Source organism: Sus scrofa, chromosome 5, assembly GCF_000003025.6.
Source record: "Sus scrofa isolate TJ Tabasco breed Duroc chromosome 5, Sscrofa11.1, whole genome shotgun sequence".
NCBI classification, from domain to species: Eukaryota; Metazoa; Chordata; class Mammalia; order Artiodactyla; family Suidae; genus Sus; species Sus scrofa.
Window position 1 is genome coordinate 43,925,281 of NC_010447.5, and position 26,713 is coordinate 43,951,993.

A 26,713-nucleotide genomic window follows, 5' to 3' on the forward strand; every position below is an offset into this window, starting at 1 on the left:
TTCTATGTCATCATACATTTATTGTTACTTTTTATCTCCTCTCACTACTGTGTAAGCTCTATGTGGTGTATCTTTAGTTCCTAGGACAGTGCCTGGCATTCAGAGTAGGGGCTCAATAAATTATTATTTGAAGAGTGAATGAACAATATGAGTGCACCGTCTTGGTTCTAAATGCTCACTTTCTCCTGGTAAATACTATGTAGGGCTACACCCTTATAACGTAGAGGGGAAAGTCTACTGGACTTATTTCTTGGCTTATTTACCTTTCCTCTTTCTCTAGCAAAAAGAAAAGTGCAAGCAGGCAAGGAATTTGCTGGACACACACAGGTCTTTCCAGTGTTCCAGTGGGTCCTGCTTCCTGGGAGGTGAAGGGACACCTTTGACCCTGAAGGGGGAAGCTGTGGCTCTGTTGTAACCTCCTGAGTCTGTGACTCTCTGTAGAGAAGGAGATCTTGAGTCATGTGCTTCTTGTGTGGCATATTGAGGTATAGCATTTGGAGGCTGCTTGCTGTAACCTTTAAGGCTGGATACAGCAACTGCACCTTCAGAGGCGAACCCCAGAATTACTCAGAGTTCTCTCCACACCCTCTGGTCTCAAAGGACCAGAGTTCCTCCTGCCAGTGTCTTGCCTTTGGTGAGGAAGGGTGGTTTTTTTTTCCCTGTCAACGAGGTAGGCATGAAATCTCATTTCCAGTTGGATTAAATGGCGTACGAGGACCAGCACAGACTTTCTCAAGGGGGCTATGATGCCTGTGACCTGCTCTCCCCAACTTCTCTGCAGTAGCCAGTTTATCTGGTCTTGGCCCCGTCTTCCTGGGAGGAAGCTTCTAGATCCTTAGGGTTTCCCAAGGGTTAGGAGGGACTCTGTTGTTCATAGGGGGTTCCTGGGACTGCACCTGAGTTTATGCTAAGGAGGAGGTGATTTGTGGTGGGCCTCCAGTTTCAGAACGGAGCCAGCCCTGCTGGAAAGAACTATCATGTGATTAAACCTTTGGGACTTTGAGCCAGGTGATACCAAGCCAGGCTTACTGGTAACCATACTATGGCTCCAGCTTTTGAGACAGGAACTTTATTGTGAGGGCAACCAGCAAGGGGACAGGAGGCGGGGTTTAAATCTGTCCCATGATCTGGAATTTGTTGCAGTTTGGTCCAGCTTTTCTGAGTTAGGGGAAGAGGGTTGGTATGCAGACGTGCTGGCAGGCAGGTTTGACAGAAGCCTTTGGGACTTGATTAAGCTAAGGTGTGGTGAAAGGACTTTGGCACCATGTCTTCCCAGACAACAGACTCTTAACTTCTTCTTTTCTTTTCTTTTTTCTTTTTAGGTTCGTGCTCTGGGTACATGGAAGTTCCCAGGCTAGGGGTTGAATTAGAGCTGCAGTTTCCAACCTATACCACAGCCACAGTAACACGGCATCAGAGCTATATCTGTGACCTGTGCCACAGCTCATGCGGTGCCGGGATCCTTTAACCCACAGGGCAAGGCTTGGGATCAAATCCACATCTTTATGGATACTAGTTGGGTTCCTTACCCGCTGAGCCACGACGGGAACTCCCAGACCCTTAGCTTCTGAAGGGGTTTCTCGTTCAGGTTCTGGTCATGTCCCTGTCCTTTAGTTCTACGTGGAGGGTAGGGCTGAAGGGAGAGCAACTGGTTCCCCATGTTATTTGAAGTCAATGTTTTCTCCTCTGCACATGCTTTTAATGCATGACTTGAGGTTTTTGTTCTGTTGTCTTTCAGCAACAACTCAGTATCTTGCTAGACAGCATTGGGCCAGTTTGGGTTGGTTCTGCAATTATAATATCAGCCCTACCTTCCAGCCTCTGGAAAGGGAAAGGGGCCTGGAGATGACCAGTGATGGAATCAATTAGCTTACCTAATGAAGCCCCAGTTAAACTTGACACGGAGGCTTGAGTGCGCCTCCCTGGTTGGTAAATTTATGTCAGTGTGCCAAGAGGGTTATTTGTCTTGAAGACACCAAAGGTTGGTGTTTTGGACCTGTTCACACCTGGGTCTTTGGGTCTTTTCTTTTGACTCATTTTGGTTCCTATTTTTGATAATAAAACTGTAATCCTAAGTATCAGATTTCCCTGAGTTCTGTGAGTCATTATTACAGATGATCAAATCTGAAGGAGTTGTGGAAACCCCCATTTTGTGGCCAGTTGATCAGAGGTGCAGGTGTTTGGGGGACCATTGAACTTGAAGCCAGTGTCTGAAGGGAGGGGAGTCTTGTGTGGGACTTTGTCAGGTAGTTGGTGTCCAAGTAACATTGCATCCAGGAATCCCACCAAACATAAATACTTTGGAAAGAAAGAAAAGAAAAGAAACATTGGCTAAAAATTGGCAGGTCATGTATAATTATAACAAACTGTATTATATTTGGTGTTGATCTGTTAATTTTTATTATTTGCTGACTCACTTTTGGAAGATTTTTGTCCCAGGACTTGCTTCCTTCTGGCTGTGGTCACTGACCATCCTGCCCTTAGTCTCCTCACCCTTTGTTTAGTGCAGTTGCTATTCTGAGTGCTTATGTGACAGTAGGGACTATACTGCCCCTTGCAGGGGGCTTGGGCTCCTCACCAGCTCCCCATTGCCTGGTGCCTCCCAACAGCTTCCTCAGAGCCAAATTGTTTTGTTTTTGCCTCAGGGCACTGGGTCTCCCCTCTGCTCTATTGTTTGCATTGGTGTCTGCGAATCACATCCTTCGGTTCTTTAGATACTTGAAATGCTGATGATTTTCTGATTTTTTCCTGGTACTGGAGGGAATGCAGAAGAAGAACAATGAGAATGATTAAGGGCCAGAGGGACTCGCCTTAGAGAAAAAATGAGAAGAACCAGATGTTGTTGTTTATTGGTTGCATGATCTAAGAAGACGGTGGAAACCACTTACAAGCATTTGAGAGCTGTAAGGAAGGCAGGAGATGAGAAGAAGAAAAATGAAGGGAAACCACTTACAAGCATTTGAGAGCTGTAAGGAAGGCAGGAGATGAGAAGAAGAAAAATGAAGGGTGCTAGAGGAAGACAGGAGAATATACAGTAGGTTTAGGTTTGGGCTGTGGAAAGTCACCAGGAAGGTCTTGCAGAACCCATCATTGGGAGATTCTGGAAACAGAAGATGAGGGGAACATTTAAGTTTTTCTTTTCCCTGGTTTACAGTTCTGACTGGAAAGGAATTTATGTGGTACTAGTGCCGAGAAAACTGGATTTTTCTGGTAAGCATGGCAACCATAGGCATCCTTCCCTTAAGCTTGGAGACCTAAGGGTCATTGCCCCAAGTATCACCTGTCTTAAATCGTTGGGTTACTTAGGGCTGATCCCTGAACCCCATTACAGATCGACTGGCTTAGAATATGATGGGATGGGATTGGGGAATCAGCAGTTGTAAGGAGCATAGTGGTGGTGATTTATAATCCTGTGAACCACGGGCACTCCATGGGAGTCTGTGATGAGATTGAGATGCCCAAATCTCCCTGGCATAATAGAGAAAGGAATCCAGAGGCTCATTGAGATAGGCATGTTGGGGTGTATTTATCACATGCCGTGTGCACACCTCCCACCCACTCTTTGCCCTTTGCTGGTACGTTACATACGTTAGCGAGGGAGCACCTTCAAGGTGGAGAAGCTCTGCATCAGCTCTTTCCTGTAGGCCAGGTATGATGTTGGAGATGGTGCCACTGAGGGGGGCTTTCCCACTTCAGAGGGTGTGAGGGGATCCTGGAGTTCTGGGGGCTAAGTGGCAGGGCTGATGGCTTCTAGGGACCAAGTGGTGCAGTGTATGTAGCTGCTAAAGACTAGGTAAGAACATTTACCGTGACAGGCCAGGGATGCAGTGATAATCAGAATGTTTTGGCCCAAGGAATCAGTGTCGGTGGCTAATTAATGTCATTGTCCCTAGGCGTGAAGTTGAGGGGCAGCCCACTTAGATGTTACTTAATCTGTATACTGGGAAAATTCCAGCTTCAGTGCCAAACACCAGACTTGAGTCACCACAGTGGAGGGTCCAACCTCTCATGCAGTTTCCTGAATCCTGCCAAGTCATTGAGGCCTGGTGGTCTGACTGAAGTGGAGTTGGGGTCCCCTTGAGGAGACCCTAGTATATTCCCTAGTAGAAGTCTCTTCTAGAGATACAGTCTGGGTATAGATACAGTCTATTTTGTTTCTTTCTTTCTCCCTTTTTTTCTTTCTTTCTTTGGCCACACCCATGGCTTATGGAAGTTCCCAGACCAGGGATTGAATTTGAGCTGCAGTTTCAACCTGTGCTGCAGCTGCAGCAATGCTGAATCTTTTGCATTTTTAGGGCCACACCCACAGCATGCGGAAGTTCCTAGACTAGGGGTCACATTGGAGCTATAGCTGCTGGCCTATGCCACAGCCACAGCAATGCCAGATCCAAGCCGCGTCTGTGACCTACACCACAGCTCACGCCCATGCTGGATACTTAACCCCGCTGAGTGAGACCAGGGATCAAACCCACATCCTCATGGATACTAGTCAGATACATTTCCGCTGAGCCACGACGGGAACTTGCAATGCTGGATCTTTTAACCCACTGTGCCTGGGATTGAACCCTTGTCTCCACAGTGACCCAAGCTGCTGCAGTCAGGTTCTTAACCCATGTACCACATTGGGAACTCCTACAGTCTGTTTCTATTTTTTCCCTAAACTAGAGGTATCTTTCAAAGAGGAAATTTAGCAGAGATCAATGGGCTTCATCTAGAGCTCTGGGTTGTGAAAGAATGAGTTGCTGGGGTGGGGGTGAGGGTGGGGCAGCCAGTGGCTCTTTCTTCTCCCTTCTCCACCTCTCCTCTTGTGATTACTTGGTACCAAACTGTGTGATCTTGTAACTTTTCCTGGGAACGGTGCCCTCCAATTGCTGTGAGCTCAGTGTGGCCCCACCTTTCTGGGCAGTTTTACAAGGAGGCCATGGAGTTCATTCAATTTGCCAAAGTCTGGAAGGCTTTCAGCCAGTCAGACGTGACAAGTAAGATTACTTTAGAAAAAAACGTTGTTTTATTTCTTGTTGCTTGGCCTCTCTTTAAATGAGAAAGGAAGGCTAAATCGAAATTTGAGATTCTTTGAGTAGAAAGGAAAGGATGATCCTTTTCACCTTCCAGTTTAATGTTAATGACCTTATTTGTTCATTCAGTAAACTGTCTTAAAGTTTTACTGAAGTATAGTTGACTTGCGATGTTGTGATAATTTCTGCTGTACGACAAAGTGATTCAGTTATATGTATATACACATCCATTCTTTTTCAGATTCTTTTGCCATATAGGTTATCACAAAATATTGGGTAGAGATCCCTGTGCTATCTATATACAGCAGATTCCCGTTGATCATGCATTCCATATACAATAGTGTGAGTATCTACTGTGTGTGAAGTGAGATGCATACAATAATAAAAAATTAATTCTTATGATGTTTGAAGAAAATGCTCATAGCATTTGAGAAATATAGTAAAAGTGTTTTAAAAAACTGTCTCCGTGCTCTAATGAAAGTGTCTTCCAGCTGACATGGAACCTGAGGAACTCTTCCTTCTAGATGGTTTTTAAGGTAGGCTCTTATCATGCTTCTGCATGGACATTTCTGGATATCCTAACACTGATTCTAGTCTTAACTATTACATCTTTCTTTGAGCTGAAGTCTTCCTCCCAGCCATTGGCAGACCGGGTGGCAAATTGGGAGTACTTTTGCCATCTAAGTGAGTACCCAGGTATTTCTATGCAGCCATGGGGGCCTGGAGAGTTGCCCGGTCTTCTGATATTTGAAAATAAGCTGGACATTTTTATATGAAATCACTGGTTACATTGTATGACCAGTATGAACCAGGCACTGTCCTAGACCCTGGGGATCTAGCCATAAATATGCCCAAGATCTTTCTCCCTGGAGAACTTGGCATCATTTCTGTCTGTCCTCTTTCTCCAGGTTGAGTGTCCCCACTTCCTGAGACATCACTTTGAGACCCCCAGCCCCCAGCATCCTGGAGCTGTCCTGTGAAGATACTCCAGCATTTAAGTAGCATCCCAAGGGGCTGCTGCCCCCAACACCACCACCCACCTAACCCCTCCCACCTGCAGGTAGAACACCTCCTTCTTCCATATCTCTGCACCTGGTAGGTTCTCCTACTGCTAGAATTCTCTCACTGACTGTTAATTATCTCTCTCTTTCTCCTACTATACTGTTAACTCTTTAGTAGCAGATGCCATGCCTTTTCTTTGTATCTCTGGGCCTGACATTATACCTGGCATCTAGTTGATGCTCAATAAATATTTGTTGGAGTGAATTGAAATGAAACAGAGTGACTTCCACAGTTCCCTGACTATCTGTGTTGATGGTTTGGTCTGTTTGAATAGCCAGGATGCTGTAACTCTAGGTTAACTAACAGGCCTTGGACAGTACCTGAGAGTTTTAATCTGCAGAGTTTTAATCTGGCTTGCAAGTCTTGTGTTCTCTTTTATGTCCAAGTGTGGGTCTTTACTCTTACCCATTTTCTGTCTAATCCTGTTGGAATTAACAAACACACAATTAGGCATTTAAACTCTTTGTGAAGCTCAGCCAGTCTTCCCATAAAGTAAATCTTCTTCCCTGATGCAGGCCTTGCAGGCCTTCTAAAGACTTGGCTCATGGAAAACCAGAGAATCATTTAAGTCTTTGATAAAAGTAATGGGTAGACCAGAGATAATATCAGAATCCTGTGACATACACTGGGGGTTCTCCATCTGAGAAGACATTGATTTATTATTCACCACTCTTTGGTTTGTGCAAATCTATCTTATTCTATCTTGTATGCAAGGCGATTCTGAGAGATTCTGATTAATGCCTGATAAATAAAGATCTAATACACCTGTCACGTCCCTTCTCTTATGAACATGTGAGGTTAACGAGCTAACGCCCATCACTTTTTTTTTTTTTTTTTTTCTTTTTAGGGCCACACTTGCAGAATATGGAAGTTCCTGGGCTAGGGGGGAAATTGGAGTTGCAGCTGCCGGCCACACAAGATCCAAGCTGCATCTGCGATCTATCCTGTAGCTTGCAGCAATGCTGAATCCTTAACCCACTGACAGGGGCCAGGGATCAAGCTCTGGATACTAGTTGGGTTCTTAACCCACTAAGCCACAACAGGAACCCCCCAGTTCCCTTTTTGGAGCCCGTATGAGTTCCCAGATTCTTTTCCCAGAGATCACAAAGAGAATACATTCTAAAATCATCATCATTTCATCTTAAATTATTTATGGTTTGGAGAGTTCATATTCCATCTTTATAGACATTTGGGAAACTCTCCTGTTCTAGGTTTTCGGTAATTTCTCAAAGCTTGGAGTCAGAAGTTTCAAGTGCCATGTGAGGGGCTTTCACACTGTTACCTTATCACTACAGTGATTCCCATCCAGCAACTTACTTTTGTATTTTGGAATCTTATGGAATTCACTTAAAATACCAAACACTCTGTCCTAACCAGTTTCCAGAAATAAGCTATGTGGGTAACATCTGCACATTTTCAGATAGGATACATATGGGCCAGAAAGGTGACTCATGCCTACTTTTACATAACGTTTTGGAAGGGGAAAGTAAAGTATGTTAAGTACCTCATAAAATTGTGGTAATAGAGTAATAGCATCATCTTTAATGATGCTTTTACTTTTCAGATGGTTGCATAACAAATACATTGGAAAAATAGCAGGTCTCTTGTAAGAGAATGTGACACTTAAATACTTGCTTCAGAGAAAAAGTAGCAGGTCTTTTATCTTCTTTTTAAAAACAGTGCTATTATTTATCTATGGGAAGAGTCAAATACATGAGAGTTTTGGCTTAATAGATGTTGTGCTTTCTCTTTATTGCCGTTTTTATAACTCACACAGTGAGATGTGTCTTTGTACATTGGTAGGTACATTCCTCTTTCTGCCTCTACTCATGCTCACACACTTCTGACACCAGATGTGTGGGTTTACTCCCACACCGAACAATTCTCCGACACCTGCTGGGTGCCCTAGAATTCAATTCAGTTCTGACATTCTCTACCTGGAGTTGGCTTCAGATACTCCAGGTCAAGGGCTTAGTTCTGTAGGACCACCCCCACTTCAGAGGCCAGTCGAAATCACTGGGTCCTTAGGCCCCCACGTTCATGTCTGACCGGGCTACTAGTTGGGGGTTCCCATGACCCCCTCCTCAGGTTTAATCATTTGCTCTAATGGCTCATAGAAGTCAGGGAATGCTTATGCTTACCAGTTTATTTTATTGTGAAGGGTTTGATGAAGGCTACAGATAAACAGCCAGATGAAGAGATGCACAGGGCAAGGTCTGGAGGGTCCTGAGAGCAGGAGCTTGTGTCCCCGAGGACTTGGCTGCATCACAAAACTGGAAGCTCTCTGAACCCCATAGTTCAGGGGGTTTTATGGAAGCTTCTCAGAGGTATGGTTGATTATGAACTCAGTCTCCCTCACCTCACACCTCCCCAGGAATGGGGATGGGCCTGAAATTTCCAAGCTTCTCATCACCTGTGGTCTTTGTGGTCTTTCCAGGGACTGGCTCCCATCTGAAGCTATTCAGGAGCCCAGTAAGAGTCACCTCATTGGAACAAGGGACACGCCTGTCCCCTGGGGAATTTTGAGGGGTTCCAGAGCGAATATTAGAACAAAAGGTGCTCCTGGTACTTTTATCACTTAGGACATTGCAAGGAATTTAGGCTCTAGGTGCCAGGAGCTTGGGGGCAGAGACCAGATATTTAAACAAAAGATGTTCTTAGCATCTTTATCGCTAAGCAAATAGAAAGGTTTTAGGATCTCTGACCAGGAGTTGGGATGAAGACCAATGTATATAATTCTTAGAATATCACAATCTCATATATATATATGTATCTATATCTGTATTTATATCTATCTATCATCTATCTATGTATGAGTACTTTCCTGGTTTTTTTTCCTGACAGAAAATTCCTAGAAGTGGAATTTTTGGCCAAAGGATGTGTAATTTTTGTTTTTTCGTTTTTTTAAATCTTCTTCTCTTTCTTTCTTTTTTTCTTTCCTTCCTTCCTTCCTTCTTTCCGTCTTTCTTTCTTTCTTTCTTTCTTAGAGCTGGGACCTACACCACAGCTGGGGTGTAGGTCTAGATCCTTACCCACTGTGCCAGGCCTGGGATTGAACCTGCATTGTTTCACAGACAATGCTGGAACCTTAACCCGCTGCATCACAGTGGGAACTCCAAAGGGTGTGTTCATTTTTAGAGCCTTTGGTACATGCTGACAACCTAGAGACCTTTCAGATTGGACACCCACTCACCTCACAAAGATGTTTTCCCTCATTGACAAGATGTAAATGACTTCTCAATGCATGGCTTAACTGGTCTGGAAAACTCAGCCTGATGAAGGGGAAAACAGTGTAAAATCAACCTGGGGGGCGGGGGGGCTCTCACGGAACTGTACCCGAGTTCTCCGAGGATGGGGACTTGGTCTTGTCCTCCTCACAGCTCCACCATCCTGAGCTTTCTGGTTTCCAGTGGCTCTTGCTATGTGCAGACTCATGGGTCTGCCATCACAGACATGCTGAATCTTACATTGGAGCCCTGGAGTTGGATCCCACACAGAATTCATTTTCCCAGGCTTCGTTGGGACCATGATGACTTCAGTGGGAATGAAAATAGAGTTGATTACTAACTACGACATTGAGATTCATCTGTCCAAATAAAGCTTGAGATGTTTAAAATTCTGTAGGCTAATGCTGTGCATGAATCAGTCCAAGTATTTGGAATATGCATATGCCATTGCTAAAGTTGACGTTTAGATTCTCAATGGCTTTTGGCAAAGAGGAGGTGTTTCTCTAAGAGAAGCAGATCAAGAGCATGAGAATCGAAATGTGGGATTACTGTTTTGGTAAAACGGGCTGGAGTATAGACACATAGCAATACCATTTAGGGTGTATATGTTCTCCCCAAAAAACCATACTCTATACAATTGTATTTTTTCTATAACCCTATACACTCAATTGGGAACATTCTGTCCTGCTCTTAAATTAAAGGCTATCTGCAGAAGTCTCTCTATTGTGCATTTCTATCTCAGGAAAGTATTTCTTAAGATGTTGAACAATAAATTTCCCATCTATCTCTTCATGGTTCTCTTTTCAGTTTTTTTGCTGTCATCCTAGAATTCAGTTTGTGAGATCTATAGGAATTTTTGTGGGAAAACATTTCATTCAGATTTTGAAATGCTATCCTCTTTCTCATCCATATAATTTCACCTGCCACTGGTAATAGCGTGTAGGTGCCCTACAGATCCAATGTGGGGGTGGTAATTCACTATGATTCCGTGTGCATACCATCTGGTCATTTGGTTCCTGGTGGCACTGTGGGTGAGAGAACAGAGTCATGCCTGGCTTGTCCCAGCCACGACCACTGTTCCAGTCTTACGGTGTCTTTCTCATCTCCAGTGGCTCCCATCCACAGTGCTGTGGACTTGCCTCTGAACCCTTAGCTGCTTCAGAAGAGTTGGCAGTGAAGGAAGAGTATGGGGTGTTTGCATGAGCCAGAGAGTGAGGGGTTCCCTGCCTACTTGCTTGTCTTTTCATTGAGGCCACAGATTTTCCTGAAGTAATGTAATATTGTAGTGCATTTGCAATGATTTCTGCAGATAGCAAAATTTTTACAGGGGCAAAAATGTATACTCAAATATAGAGAGTAACTTAATATTGGGAGTCATTTAAAAATACTTGCATGGCTTATCTTTTATTTTTTATTTATTTAAAAAAATTTTTTAGGGCTGCCTCTGCAGCAAATGGAAGTTCCTGGACTAAGGGTGGGTTGAATGGGAGCTGCAGCTGCAGGCCTATGCCACAGCCACTGCAACACAGATCTGAGCTTCATCTGCAACCTACACTGCAGCTCTGGGCAACACTGGATCCTTAACCCACTGAGCCATCCCAGGCATTGAACCCACATCCTCAGGTACACTATGTTGGGTTCTTAACCTGCTGAACCACAGTGGGAACACCATAGCTTACCTTGTATTTATTTATTTTTATTTTTAATATTTTATTTTATTTTACTTCCATTTTTGGCCGCCCTGTGGCCAGGGATCATATCCGAACCACAACATCCCAGTGGTCCCAAGACACTGATCCCATTGTGCCATAGCGGAAACTCCTGTAGCTTATCTTTTAAAATGATGCATTTCCTCTGCTGTCCTTGTGCTTTCTGTTCTGTTTGTAGCTAATTCGGTTTGTGTTTGTTTTTATAGGTTAAACATCTTTTTGACTGGCATGAACCCATTCTACTTCCATGCAGTAAATGTCATTTTACACTGCCTAGTGACTCTCGTGCTGATGTACACCTGTGACAAAACTGTCTTCAAAAATCGTGGGCTAGCTTTTGTTACGGCGTTGCTTTTTGCTGTGCATCCTGTTCACACTGAGGCGGTGAGTATCATTGGAACTCGGTGAAACAATGAAGCAAAAAACAGTGATCTTTTTCTCCTTTTGAAATCATGGGAATTTAAAGCTCTACCAAAGTGTTTATTTGATATATAAATCATTCTGCCTGATAACTTTTCTTTTTGAATGTTCAGATGGCCTTTATTGCACAGCCAGGATTTAACTGCTTTTCTAAATAACCACTGTTATTATTACAGGTAGTAATAAATGACCACGGGTCTTTATTTGCAGAAAATTTAAGTCCTAATGTGTTTTAAGCAGCAAGGGGCATTTTGAGATACCTATCATGCTGACTCATTGTTCACGCTCTACAGTTTCTTAACCTTTTCTCACTCTGCCTGCTATTTATAATATTTATGTTGCAGAACTGTAAGTGCGATGAGGTAGGTAAGCCTATAAAAAGTTGAACTGACATTCTTTAAGTTAGACACACTTAGGAGACTTTCCAGTGGTTTTCCAAGTTATTTAGTATGAATTGTAGTTCTTTGGTGGGTGATAGGAAATTTATTTAGAAAGTATGGATAGTTTAGATCTTTCAGTCTTACTTCAAATATGGACTTAGTCATACACAAAGATGGAGTCATCCAGCTCATCTCAGTAACCATGGTTGGTTTATTTTATGTGTCTTGCTAGGGGTAGATGAAGACTTTTCAAGGGTACATGGGTACCACAATTTTAAAATAATTGTTTCCAGAGCCTCACTTTGCATCTGGACACTTACCTACAGTGTACATCTGGATCTGAGAAGACACCTGTGTGGGAAAGGTGTCAAGGTGGTTCTCTTTTCCCTCCTCCCCTCTCATGGCCTTTTTCTTAATTTTTTAAAAAAGAAGGAATGTCTTGTATACCTTAGAATCTACTGTACCCCAGGGATACAGACAGACACCATACAATGGAATAATTTGATATATTGGTGTCAGCCAAGCCTGCTTTAATTCAGGCATCATAAACCCAAAGTAGGGCTTCCTGTCTGTACCTATTTCCATGAAGAATACAGCATGGTGCTAGAAGTAGGGTATGGCAGTCTGTGACGGAGTTATCATGGGGATGCATAATACATTTGATCTGACACAAGAAGTGTGATTTGGCCAATTGGTTTCATAATGAGGACTGGTTAGGCTATATGATGGGCATTTGCCACAAACAAAATCCTAAATCTGTCAGCCCAAAGTTTTGACACAAGTATCATTTAGAGAGAGGGATAAGGAAAAAAATCATTTTATAAAAGAATTATATTGTTAAGGGAATTTTCCCAGCCCTTTCTGAGTAATTTGGACTGAACAAGGTGGCTGTAAGTAGAACACTATAAAGTGTAAGTTGATAGTCTTTTGCAAAGTCTCCATCAAGCCTTTTTGCTGTATTTCTGAGACACTGTAAAAGCAAATGACTTTAATGATATGTGGCTCTAATGATTGATATGCTTCAACTCTGCTTTCTAGCAGGTTAAAGGAGAACCCACTACCATTGTTAGATGGTAGATCATTAAATGTTATGCAAGATGAGGTATTACTGTGATTTGTCTGATAACTTAGGTGTTCAGAGAATCAAATCACTGTTATAACATGGCTTTTCTGTCCTAATTCTTTCTTTCTTTTCTTTGTTTTGCTTTTCTTTGCTTTTCTTTGCTTTGCTTTGCTTTTCTTTCTCTTTCTTTCTTTCTTTTCTTTTTTTTTTTTTTCTTTCTTTCTTTTTTTTTTTTTGTGTGTGAGTCTTTTTAGGGCCACACCTGTGGCATACGGAAGTTCAGGAGGCTAAGGGTCGAATCAGAGCGGTAGCTGCTGGTGTATGCCACAGCCATAGCAATGTCAAATCAGAGCTGCATCTTTGATCTACACCACAGCTCACGGCAATGCCAGATCCTTAACCCACTGAGCGGGGCCAAGGGATTGAACCTGCATCCTCATGGATGCTAGTCAGATTCATTTCCACTGAGCCACTGGGGGAACTCCTTCTGTCCTCATTCTTGTGCCTAATCTTTAAATACAGCAGCTACAAATAGAATTGATGCTCCATGCTTTCTTAGTCTAACAAAAGATAATACTCAGTCATAGATACCTGAATTTATTAAAAAGAAACCTGCTATACCTGTATTATTGAGAAGTGTATTTTTATATTTAATAATTATTTGTCATTTTTTCCTTATTTATGATATATGGAACAATTGAATAACAATACTTACTGGAAAAATAATATAAAATTGAAAATTCAGCACTTAGGTGCTTGTGATCACAGGAGATTTAAAATGTAAATTTAATTGTATATGCATTTTATCACAGAGAGAGATGATAAATAGAATGTTTTAAAACATAACTATATGGCACATTAAGAAGAAATGCTGGGGAGTTCCTGTCGTGGCTCAGCGGAAACCAATCTGAGTAGTATACATGAGGATCCAGCTTTGATCTTTGATTCCTGGCCCCGCTTAGTGGGTTGAGGATCCTGCGTTGCCATGAGCTGTGGTGTAGGTTGCAGACACGGCTTGGATCTGGCATTGTTGTGGCTGTGGAGTAGGCCAGCAGTCACAGTTCCAACTGGACCCCTAGCCTGGGGGAACCTCCATATCCCTCAGGTGTGGCCCTAAAAAAGACCAAAAAAAAAAGAGAGAGAGAAAAGGTTTCAATCAGCTTTTGTACAATCAAAAAAAAAAAAAATTCCATACAGAATTAATAGGGGCAAAGGAGTCTGAGAGCTGAACATTTATTTAGGGAAAAATGCTAGAGAAACTGCATGCATTCACAGGAGATGGGGGAGTGTAAGAAGGCAAAGAAATTGGACCTACATAATAATTTATACTGGAAAGTAAAATCAAGAGTTTTAGATAGTAGTTCTCTTTAGTTATAGATTTTAGTTCAAGTTTCTAAGGAGGAGGACAGAGAAATAGAAAAAAAATGTGCATTATGAAAACATAGTGAAAAGTTATTTCTAAAAGAATGATGAAAGAAAGAGATAGTAGGCTGTATTTTCCCTTCCTGAAAGGACAAAAATGGGACCATAAATTATGGAGGAAGAATGGAGGATTTAAATTTGGGGAAGAGAGTTTAGTTTAAATGTTGATATTATTAAGGAGTTTCTTAATTATGTAGTCAACAAATAGTTAATCAGTACTTGCTTGGTTAATGAGTACCTACCCTCTGGTAGATGCCAAGGGGGTATGTGGGTGGCCTGTGGGGTCCCTACTCACAATTTGTTCATAAGCTCCTAGAAAAGCCAAAGAAAATGCACATACATACCAGACAGAGCAATATGTTGTAGTAAAGCCAGAATTCCAGCGAAGGGAAAAATTATTTCCAATTTAAGTAGAGAGGAACACGTTCATTTATTTACTTAATTTTTCAGCAAGTATTTCAGTGAATATAATAAAATCACTCAGTTGGGGCCATAGCAATGAATAAGGTAGACCCAGAGCTTTCCTCATTGAAGGCCTTGTGATTTTTGGGTTTCCTGACAGTATATTTCTTGGGAAATTTATGTTTTCCTGAATCCTGAACCATGAGAAAAATCAGGAGAGACATTGGGAAAATGGGGAAAATCATTGTAATTCTCCTGTGAGAATTCAACCTTAACAATCATCATAGAGACATTCCTAGTTGGGAGGAATGCACTTAGGTCAAGTCAAAAGCAAGAGCAAGAAATGCTGACACATGGAGTTGGAGGTTAAAGTTCACATTTCCACAATTGGGAGAAGATTGGTCATGATCTAATCAGCCAGTCTGGCGTTCACTGACGCTATTAATCTGACACCAAGAGAACTCATTTTGCCGAAAAATGGTTCATAGCTTTCTACATATGGTATACTTTATACAAATCTGATAAGAGGTATTCCAAAAAATAGCAAGTTTGGGGGGGCAAATTAAGACCTTAATTGGCAATTTCCGCATTTGATGCTGTTAAGCCTGCTAGGAGATGTGAATGTAACATTATTTGAATTCTACTCAATTGTGTTTACTTATTTTTTTCAAATGTTTAAATATTTGTTAGAGAATATAGTTCAGGGTTATCACTACTCCATTGGTGATGGAAGCCTGCAGCCTGAGGGCAGAAATACAAGCTGTATACTTTTGACCAAGTCCTTTTGCAGCTCTCAGTGTCCTATAGCTCAGCCTGCATTGTCTTGGAATCAAGCCCCAGGGACTCCAACTTGTCCTTTGGTCTCTGCTTCCTGTTGCCCCCTCCCACCCAGCTGTCATTTTACTCCATGCTCTTATCCCTTTACACCTTCCCTTCCAGAAACACCCCATGTGCTTGCAGACTCTCTTTCCTCTGCCTCGGATGCTTCGGTAGTCCCTCTCTGGCCCAGGAGTCATCCCTCCCTCTTGATTTTCCTAAAGTCCTCCTTGTCTGACCTTTGAGTCTCAGTGAATAAGGCCAGCCTTTCCACAAGGCCTTCCCAGATGCTACAGATGAAATGAATCACCTCAGTCTTCTCATGGCAGTGATTGCTCCTCATGGCACATGCAGTGTCCTTATATCATCTGAATACCTTCTTTTGACTCCCCACCAGATGCTAACCCCTTGAGGCAGGTTTTCTTTTTTTTTTTTCTTTCTTTTTTTAGGGCCACATCTATGGCAAGTGGAGGTTCCTAGGCTAGGGGTCAAATTGGAGCTGTAGCTGCTAGCCTACGCCACAGCCACAGCAACATGGGATCCAAGCCGAGTCTGCGACCTACACCGCAGCTCATGGCAACACCAGATCCTTAACCTACTGAGCAAGGCCAGGGATTGAGTCCATGTCCTCATGGATACTAGTCAGGTTCCTTATCCCTGAGCCACGACGGGAACTCTTCTTGAGGCAGGTTTTATCCCTCCAGCTGGTACAACACGTGGCAAATAGGAAGAAGCACTTGGAAAACTGTTATCTGGAGTAAAACATGCAATGACGGAGCAAAATGATATTGACAGATTACAGGGTATGGCTGGTCTGGACCTATAGTCATTGATGACACACACCTTGCTTTTAAGACAATAATAACCTGCTGACCCCAGAGATGCCTGCTTAGCAAGGTACAGAGCAGTTGTTTGGTGACTGCTTGGTGGTTTGGAGCTGGCAACAGTCTCTCAGTGTTAGCACCACCCGCTCTGAGCTTCTGCATCTAGGGACGCTACATTTTTCCTTTCTGGGCACATTGAGCTGGCACATGCCGCTGTTACTACTGTTTGCCAGCAGCACACACTGGCTGCAACTGGAGAAGCAAGCAGGGCTTCAGGCGCCTTAAGGCATTAGTTCTGCTGGCCTGACTTGTGATTGCCTTGCTCCAGCTTGCTACACCCACTATCAGCTTGCGAGTCTGGCTGATGTCTGAGTTGGCCACATCAGTTGTTTGGTAATGGGTGTCCCTCTGGGTCCAGATGCCTGGCCTTCTCGCAGGACTTTGTTGCTGGTGAGCTGGGCACTCTGTTAAACCTTCCAGTGGCCTGGCAGGTGATGGCGAGCTCAGTGCTTCAAGATTTGGTGTTGTAGACTGAGCAGATCTGGGCTTCGTAGGTGAACCATGTGCATTGCTTTATAGACCCTGATTTGAGCTGGGTCTTGATACTCAGGTGAAGCCGTACCTGTCCCATGGTCTTTCTGACCTGGCAGTCAAATTCCTTATAGATTAATGGATCAGTGAACAGTGTGTGGTCTGAACAGCCACATTAGGAAAGGGCTTTCAGTTCTGTACTGCCAGTGAAACTCCTGCCATGTCCAGATTTCTCTTGTTTATTAGACTAGAATGCTTCTCAGTATGTGACTTGCTATCCATATGCAGGTATGTAATTGAATGTTTTTTAAAAATTTATTTATTTATTTATTTATTTATTTGTCTTTTGTCTTTTTATGGCCACACTCGTGGCACATGGAAGTTCCCAGGCTAGGGGTCGAATTGGAGCTGTTGCTGCTGGCCTACACCACAGCCACAGCAAGGTCAGATCCTTAACCCACTGAGCGAGGCCAGGGATCAAACCCACAACCTCATGATTCCTAGTCGGATTCATTTCTGCTGCGCTACGATGGGAACTCCTGAATGATTTTTTATTGAGGTTTTTTTTTTTTTTCTTTTTTTTTTCTAAAGTTACATATGCAGCGTATGAAAATTCCCAGGCTAGGAGTCAAAGCAGAGCTACAGCTGCTGGCCTACGCCACAGCCACAACAATGCCAGATCCGAGCCAGGTCTGCAACCTATACCACAGCTCATGGCAACACTGGATTCCCCAGCCCACCGAATAAGGCCAGGGGTTGAACCCCCATCCTCATGGATCCTAATTGGTTCATTAACCACTGAGCCACAAAGGGAACTCCTGAGATTTTTAACTAATAGATATATCGGATTATTTACTAAGGTTAACAGAAAATATTATACATGTAAACCTTCAAGTAAAAGATGGTTTCCATAAGTCACACAGGAAAAGCTGTTTCGGTGCATAGTCCCACCTCCTTTCTCTGCAATGAAAAGAAAGAAGGGCACCAACACTGACAAAGCTTTGTATATATCCTCTTACTTATTATAACAGTAACATGAGGTAGGGGGTATAATACTCATTTTAAAGGTAACAAAACCAAATCTCAGAAGTTTTTTTTTTCTTTTTTTTTTCTTTTTATAGCTGCACTTGCAGCATATAGGCTAGGGGTCGAATCAGAGCTGCTGCTGCAGGCCTACACCAAGACATGGCAATGCGGGATCTGAGCTGTATCTGTGATCTACACCTATGTTGTAGCTTGTGGCAATGCTGAAGCTTTAACTCACTGAGCGAGGACAGGGGTGGAACCCACATCCTCCCAGAGACTGTATTGGATCCTTAACCCACTGAGACACAACAGGAACTCCCAAATCTCAGAAATTAAAGAAAATAAGGTTGAGTCTCACTCAGATGGCCGGGAGAGTTTATTCAAGCCATGAATGGTCTAGTTCCATGGATGGGTCCTTGTATCTCCTTTATGACTGCACAGTTTGCTCATTATATGAGGATATTTATAGGTGTATTTGCCAGAAAACCACTGTCTGCTATTAATCGTTGATTGATTCTCCAGCACACCGTGGACATCAGGTCGTCTGTGATTGGTTGAGGTGGTTTTCTGTGCCTTAAGTATCAAGCTGGTTCATTTCCCTTTGCATCTTTTCCTCATATGTGACCTTTTCTTTGAAGCATTTTTTGAACCATACCCCCTTTTTTTGTTTATAGTTTTATTTCATGGTTTTCAAAAAATTAAGAGAAATGTACAGACATTTTGAGTAGGAAAATAATACAAAAATTTATAAATGGCCACCTGCCCCCACCCCTTTATCGTTTCAGTCCCTTTCTGAAGCAACACGTTAAAAAAGTACTTTCAAACTTAAAAAATCTAATGACTAGATATGCTTTTTATCCAAAGTCTCCAACTTTTAACATTTTGCCACATTTGTTTTTCCATCCTTTTGCCCTTTATTCTTCAATATATAAAAAGGTTATTTGTGGGAGTTCTCACTGTGGCACAGTGGGTTAAGAATCTGGCTGCAGCAGCTTGGGTTGCTGCAGAGGTGTGGGTTCGATCCCTGGCTGGACTCATTGGCTTAAAGGTTCCCGTTTTGTAGCTGCGACGTAGGTCACAGTAGCTGCTTGGATTCAGTCCCTGGCCCAGGAACTTCCATATGCCGAGGTGTGGCCATAAGACGTTTTAGAAAATGTTATTTGTTTTCTGAAGTATTTGAGAGTAGGTTGCATAATTCATGCTCCTTTACATCTTAATAATTTTCTTGTATTTTTTCCAAAACCAAGGTCAGTAGTCATTGTTTCTCTTTAGTCTTAAGTTTAGAATAGTCACCAGTCTTCATTTATGTCTTATAAATGTAATAAAATATATATTAAGATGTATATAATATAAAGTGTTATTAATATGAAATTTATCATATTTTATAATATATTATGTCACATAATTATACTATGAATATATAATAAAATGTATATATTTTATAACATGATGTTATAGATGTATATAATACATGATAGCAAATTATATCACATTTATAACATAAAATAATATATGTAATAATATGAGACTATCTAAATATAAAATATAATATATAAAATGTGAATACATAATATATACATAGATGGTATATTATGTCAGTACAATATATTATACTTGTAATATATGAAAATATGTTAGATTCGGTATTATGATATGTTGTAGTATGAGTTATAATATAAATTAGAAGATATTAAACATAATAAAAGTTTAATGTAAAACAATATAAATTATTATATTTCATCCTTTATTAATATAAAGTATACACATATATTTTAATGGAATGTTCGTCACCCTGGGCTTTTCTGATGTTTTCTCAGGTTTATATCAGGTCACGGATCCCTGACTGGGATACTGCATAGGAACAGTGTCCTCAGGGGGTCACTGGCAGAGGCTGCCACGTTCATGTGCCCTGTATTGCTGAGGCTAAGTTTGATTACTTAGTCAAGGGGTGATGCAATGTAATATATTTTCTCCATAGTAAAGTTCTTCTTTTAATTTTTCCAGCTAATAAGTAATTAGGAGGGAATGCTTTGAAGCCTTGCAAATATTCTGTCTCTCATCAAACTTTCACATTTTAAGTTTAGCATCAGTTGATATTTTGTGATGTTTCTTGCTCTTCTGGAAGCAAAATGGCTGCTTTTCAACTCTGCTATTCCCTCTACACTTACGACCTGGCTTTTTAATGTGAGGAAGAGGTTTCTATTCTTTCCCATTCACTTGTTTATTGAATGTATGCCTGTACTTGTGTATGTATCCATTCATTCATCCTTCCATATATTTATTATCAGTATGTCCTAATAGATATCAGTTTTTTTCAGTGATTAATAATTTACTGCTGCTCTTACTTTTCATGATGTTCAAATTGTCTCATATGTGGTCAGTGGGAGCCCATTGTTACTGGCTTCTTTGTCCTAGTGACATGCACCTGTTGTTTTTTGAGCAGTTTCTTACTTTAAACATGAGAAGATGATCCAGGCTCCTCTTATATCTTCTAAGTTTCAGTCCTGGAATCAACCATTTCTCCAAGGAGTCTGTGTTCTCTTTAGTGGAGCAGTGGCCTGTGGTTAGGGCCTGTGGTTAGTGCCAGGATGGCTCTTTTCTACTGGGATATCTTTTTTCTTAACTTGAAAAAGCTTAATGGATAAAGAAGATGCAGTGCATCTATACCATGGAATATTACCTAGCCATAAAAAAGAATGAAATAATGCCATTTGTAGCAACATGGATGGACCTAAAGATTATCATACCAAGTGAAGTAAGTCAGACAGAGAAAGACAGATATAATATCACTTATGAGTATGAATCTAATAAAAATGTTACAAAAGAACTTCTAAAATAGAAACAGATTCTCAGATTTCAAAATCAAACTTTGGATAACCAGAGGGAAGCCTCCGGAGGGGGGGGTCATAAATTGGGAGGATGGGTATAACATACACACATGACTGTACATAAAATAGATAATTAACAAGGGCCTACTATAGAGCACAGGGAAATCTACTCAATATTCTGTAATAACCTATATGTGAAAATAGAATGGATATATGTATTAGTGAATCATTTTACTGGACACCTGAAACTAAGACAGCATTGTAAGTCAACTGCACTCCAATAAAATTTAAAATAAGAAACAAGCTTCATTTTATTATTTTAAACTTGAAACATAAAATAGAGCATGCTGTAAATAATGTGAAAGAAAAAATAAAATTAATGAAAACACAAACAGAAACAATGAGAAGGGAAGGAGAGGAAAGTTCAGGTGGGAGAGCGGGTTGATGGTGTACATCTAGAGCTGACCAAGTGATGATGGTTGCAGAATCCCATCTTCTTGTAGGGGTCATAATTTCTGAAATCACCCTGAGTCTCCTGCATGTGCAGGTGCAAAAGCAGTTAGCAAGTCCAGCCAGGCAGGGTGTTGGTTTCTGACTTGGCTCAGAGACGCCTGCAGGAGCAGGTCCAAGTTCTCCCTATAGGACTGGTGGGTTCTCATCTGGCTCTGGGTCTCCTTCAGTATGTCTCAAGGGCTCTAGTTCTTTCTCACTTTCATTTTTCTCTGGCTTCTGCATCAGCACCTAATTTCTCCAAGGGTATAGCTGTTCCAGGTGGAGCCAGCTTTAGTCTTTGTGGAAGTGCTGGGGCTGGAGCCTGCACTAGCCCTCATTGCCAGTGGGATATCCCAGCCCCTCTCTCAGGGGAAATGGGTTCATACTGCTGTATCTTGCTTTCAGATCCTTTCAGTGACAGAACTAAGAAACACACCCACATATACACACACAGATACACTCACATATAGGGATCATGTGTCCCTACTCATTCCCAATCTCATTTTCTCCTTCTCATCTTAAACATCTTCCTGTTCGATTAGCAGTCTGGTGCCCAAAGATCAGCAGAGTGTCTGGCTCTCCGTCATTGCTCAAAATTTTTTTTGAAAAAAAGAATGAATATCCTTTGATGCTGCCAATTGACCTTCAATAGAAGAAAGGTTAAAACCTGAAGTTAAGCATGAAAGTCTTGCCCCTTCCTTCCTCATTTTTCCTTCTATAAAATTATTGTTAAATATATAGGCCAACCAAAGTCATGTACCAGAATTTGAAAATAATGTGTTTTCTAATGTATTGTTCCTTTCTTTCCTCTAAAGACAAGTACATTTCTGTAATGGTTCTCTGAAAGTAGTTTTCTCAGATTTTTATTTTCAAACTTTCTAGGTGGCTGGGATTGTTGGCAGAGCAGACGTGTTGGCGTGCCTACTGTTTCTGTTGGCCTTTCTCTCCTACAATAGGTATGTGTAGCTAAGCGTGCCCTTCTCTGTGATTATAGTCGTGTTGTCCCCTGAGAGTTTCTGCTCTGTGTGTGTGTGTGTGTGTGTGTGTGTACTCTGAGAGCTTCTGCTTGAGAGAGGAGGAGAGCTTCTTGGCCTTGAGAGAGAAGAAGGGCTTCTTGGCTGTGAAATGCCCAGCGACCTTCTTGGAGACCTGAGGTAGGAAACCCTCTCCTTACCAAATGCTAGGCTCTTCTCTCTTCCAGCCACATTCTGGACCATGTCATAGCCTTTTAAGAGGACTGCTATCCTGGGAGTTCCCATCATGGTGCAGCGGAAATGAATCCAACTGAGAACCATGAGGTTGCAAGTTCGATCCCTGGCCTCACTCAGTGGGTTAAGGATCCAGCATTGCCCTGAGCAGCAGTGTAGGTTGCAGATGTGGCTCGGACCTGGCGTTGCTGTGGCTGTGGTGTAGGCTGGCAGCTATAGCTTCAATTGGACCCCTAGCCTGGGAACCTCCATGTGCTGCAGGTGCAGCTCTAAAAAGACCAAACCAAAAAAAAAAAAAAAAAAAAAAAAAAAAGAGGACTGTTATCCCAATGCTGAGAAAAACAAAACTCTTGCTTCTTGATTCCTCTTACTTATAGTTTCTTATGACAATGGAATTTGAAATTTTAGCTCTGAGCCAAAATATACAGGGTGTAATCCTCTCTCCTATTTAACCATGATTTGTTTAACTTCTTTTAATTTTGGTCCCACATTTTTTTCCCCTCTCTTTGTTATCCTCCTAAAAGTAGCTCAGAGCTTAAAATAACAAGGCTGAATTGAAAATAGTATTTCTCAACTGTAATTTTTTTTTTCCAATTTACATATCTTTTCAGCAAAATCCAAAAGTTCCTTGTTTGGGGAGACTGAAAAGCAAGAAAATGTTGTCCTATTATATTGCTCCTTTTCCCCTCAATGGGATCAGGTTCTCACCTGTGTTGTGACATATCCATATAAAGAAAGGGTTAAAAAGAGAGTATAATGGGGACAGGTGACTCAGAGTGTGACCCAGAAAGTAGGGTCCAGTGAACCATGGTGCCCTGCTCTGTGGAGGGGTGTGTGTTTAAGGATTTGTGAACCCCTGATCTTCAGGTCAGTTCATTGACATCTTACACAGCCCCGTGATTTTGAGGAACACTCTTTTGCTCACCTTGCCCTATGAGCAAGGTGAGCAATGTCTGGAGATATTTTTTTGTCACAACTGGGGAGGTGCATCCGGCACTTAGTGAGGAGAGGCCAAGGACCCTGCAGTGAGCAGGACAACCCTTACAACAGGGTCATCTTCCCTCAGACACCATTGGTGCTGACCTTGAGAAACCTGTTGTAAACCAGTTTAGACCTGGGATCAAGAAGGAAATGAGGGAGTTCCTGTCGTGGCTCAGTGGTTAACAAATCCGACTAGGAACCATGAGGTTGCGGGTTCGATCCCTGGCCTCGCTCAGTGGGTTAAGGGTCCGGCGTTGCCGTGAGTTGTGGTGTAGATCGCAGACGCGGCTCGGATCCCGCATTGCTGTGGCTATGGTGTAGGCCGGCAGCTATAGCTCCGATTAGACCCCTAGCCTAGGAACCTCCATATGCCAAGGAAGTGGCCCAAGAAATGGCAAAAAAGACAAAAAAAAAAAAAAAAGGAAATGAATTAAGCTTTATGAAGGTTTGGTCTGAAGAGCAGAGCCTATTCTTCGTATAGGACAGTCTCCTAGTCTTGGCTCTGGAACCTCCCCCTGCATGGCTAGTTATATAAAATAGTGTTGTGAAAATCTTAAAAATAGGAACCCACACTCAACACTTGTTTCCTGTTTACTCTGGTGTTAGAACAAGATTAATAATTGCTTTTGAGTTTGAACTTGTTCTCTCAGGCTTTCTCATGTTGATAAATTTGGGAACATGAGTGGGCCTGCAGCTTATCCATATCTGGATGCTTAATGAGACACAGTGTCACGACTCTATTGTGCAGGCCATTCTCACTTTGAGCGGTTGAAGCCATAAACCAGCTCTGGAGGAAAAGCATGTCTCGTCCAAATTTGGCAAGTAATTGAGGCAATTGTTTCAAGGCCTAACAGTAAGGGTAGGACATCACAACTTCAGATATATTGGCCTTCAGTGGAGCAGGAGCAAATTGGCCTGTCACCTCCTGAGGGAGTAGTGAGGTTTCTTGGCGTGGGGCCGATTCTGTTTTGTAAGGTGAAAAAAAGACTTTATAGCAACTGGAGGGTTTTAGAAAATCCCTGCTGGAAATTATCCTGAGGAAAAATAGCTTTACCTAATCTAATGCAATGTTGCAAATCAACTATACTTCAATTTACAAAAAACATATTTGGAGTTCCCATTGTGACTTAGCAGGTTAGGAACCTGACCCAGTGTTCATAAGGGTGGGCTCAATATCTGGCCTCGCTCAGTGGGTTAAGGATCTGGTGTGGCCACAAGCTGCAGCATAGGTCGAAGATGTGGCTCAGATCTGGCGTTGCTGTAGCTGTGGTGTAGGCCAGCAGCTGCAGCTGCAATTCGACTCCTAGCTGGGGAACTTCCACATGCTGCAGGTGTGGCCGTAAAAAAAGGAAAGAATACAGATTAGCCAGAAGAAAAGAAAAAGACAAAAACATCTGTGTTTTCATCACAGAAATGAAGATTGTGTTTTGGTATATATATATATATATCCACTGATTTCTTTGTATAGAAGCATATAAGACATCTTCACTAAAATAATAATAATGATGATAAAACACTTATCATTTATTGAATCTCCTCTATATCACTGTGATACTGCTTCATACTGAGGCGCAGAGAGGCAGTTGACCTTCCCCATGTTACCTGTTGGTTAACTGCAGAGCTCTGATTTGAACCCAGGGTCCCTGCTCCAGAGTTCATGCATATGGCTTAGCAACCTGTGTTATTCACTTGAAATGTATTCACCTAAACAGCTTTCATTGTGACTAGCTATATCTCTGTGGTAGCATTTTAAATGGCTTGTTAGTGTTCATTTGTTATATGCCATCACGTACCATGATTTGGATGTGCCCTAATGTAAGTACCAAATTCAGTACTCCTGGGCATTGACTTTTTTCCGTCTTTGAAATTTTAAATAACTCTATGATGAACATTCTTGAAGGAATCAATACTCGCTTACTTAGAATACAATGAAATGGATGTTCAAGCTTATCTTTAGAGGTGGTATTTCTTAGTGAGCCACATTTCTCACAGTGAAGCATCCTGACTCTGTTTTTCAGGAGTGTGGACCAGTGTTGTGCTGGGGAATGTTTCCCTCCCACGGCTTCTCCCTTCTTCCTGCTGCTCAGTCTGTTTCTGGGGACCTGCGCGATGCTGGTGAAGGAGACTGGCATCACGGTGTTTGGAGTGTGCTTGGTTTATGATCTCTTTTCCCTGTCCCACAATCATGATAAATCGTAAGTCATTTTAAAGTTTTGCTCTCAAGCAGTGCAGAGAATGACTTTAATCATCAGTTTCAGAGTTTCCTGGTAGCTCAGTGGGTTAAGGATCCAGCATTGTCACTGCTGTGGTGCAGATTTGATTCATGGCCTGGGAACTTCCACATGTAGAGAGTGTGGCCAAAAAAAAAAAAAAAAAAATAGTTTTCAAACTTCCATTAAAAAAAAGTTGATGAAAAAAATTTCCTTCAGATTAAAACAATATTACCAATATAGCAGAAATTGACACAACATTATAAATCAACTGTACTCTAATAAAAATTTTAAAAAATAGGTCAACTCTAATAAAAAAATTAGAAGATAAAAAATTAACTATGCTTTTATTAAAAAAATTAAGAGATTAAAAAAAATAGAAGTATAACATTTTGTGAAAATGTAACCTGGCCTTTAGACCATTAGTATCATAAGGTTTATTTGCTTAAGATAAATGCATTATATATGTTCAAATTTTTCACATTTTTGTGAAAATCAGTGAGGACTGTAAAGTTTTTGGGAGCCCCAGATTTGGAATTGAGAACCATCTATGCTAATTGCAAGTTTGTATTGCTAGATTGTTTCGGTTGCATATTCCTGAGAAATCTTGATTCACAGAGGAGTGGTTGCAAAAAAAAAGGTAACTGTGTTAACAGCTTGCCTTGAATCTCTGCATTCAAATGAGGGTTACTTGTCACAAAACACTGCTAAATTAGAGTCTGTTTACTTTAGGGATGATGTTTTTACCTAAGAGTTTTGGAAGAGGCCTTTTGGAATTCTGCAAAGGGCCAGTCTAAACCGTATAGGAATATTTATATGTCATGATCAAGTTAAAAGATAAATTCATTTAGTAGCCTATTTTCATTAAAAAAAATTTAAGGCACATTCATTTTATGCTGTGGAATGTAGATGGACTTTTAATGACTGAGGCATATTAAAAGTTCAAGCACATACTATAATTTTCTTCCTCCATCAAATCCTTAATTACTAACAATTTGACCTCGTTTTTCAGTACTTAGAAGGCCCTTCCATTCAAATTTTTAAAAAAATATAGCTGATTTATTCTCCTGCCTTGTCTGATGAAGAAGTCTATCTTA

At 41.5% G+C, this 26,713-nt stretch overlaps 1 protein-coding gene across 3 annotated transcripts in view; it reads left to right on the top strand.

Moving 5' to 3' along the window:
• TMTC1 (transmembrane and tetratricopeptide repeat containing 1) overlaps window positions 1–26,713 on the top strand; it is a 309,190-nt gene that overhangs the window by 11,571 nt on the left and 270,906 nt on the right. For 2 of the 3 annotated variants that reach the window (XM_021092123.1, XM_021092125.1), the window contains exons 2-4: window positions 11,220–11,397; window positions 22,100–22,173; window positions 25,425–25,601. In XM_021092123.1, the coding sequence (XP_020947782.1) occupies window positions 11,220–11,397; window positions 22,100–22,173; window positions 25,425–25,601 (429 nt within the window). Of the gene's footprint in view, window positions 1–5,990; window positions 6,076–11,219; window positions 11,398–22,099; window positions 22,174–25,424; window positions 25,602–26,713 lie in introns of those variants that run through there. The other variant, XM_021092124.1, reaches the window with a different exon arrangement.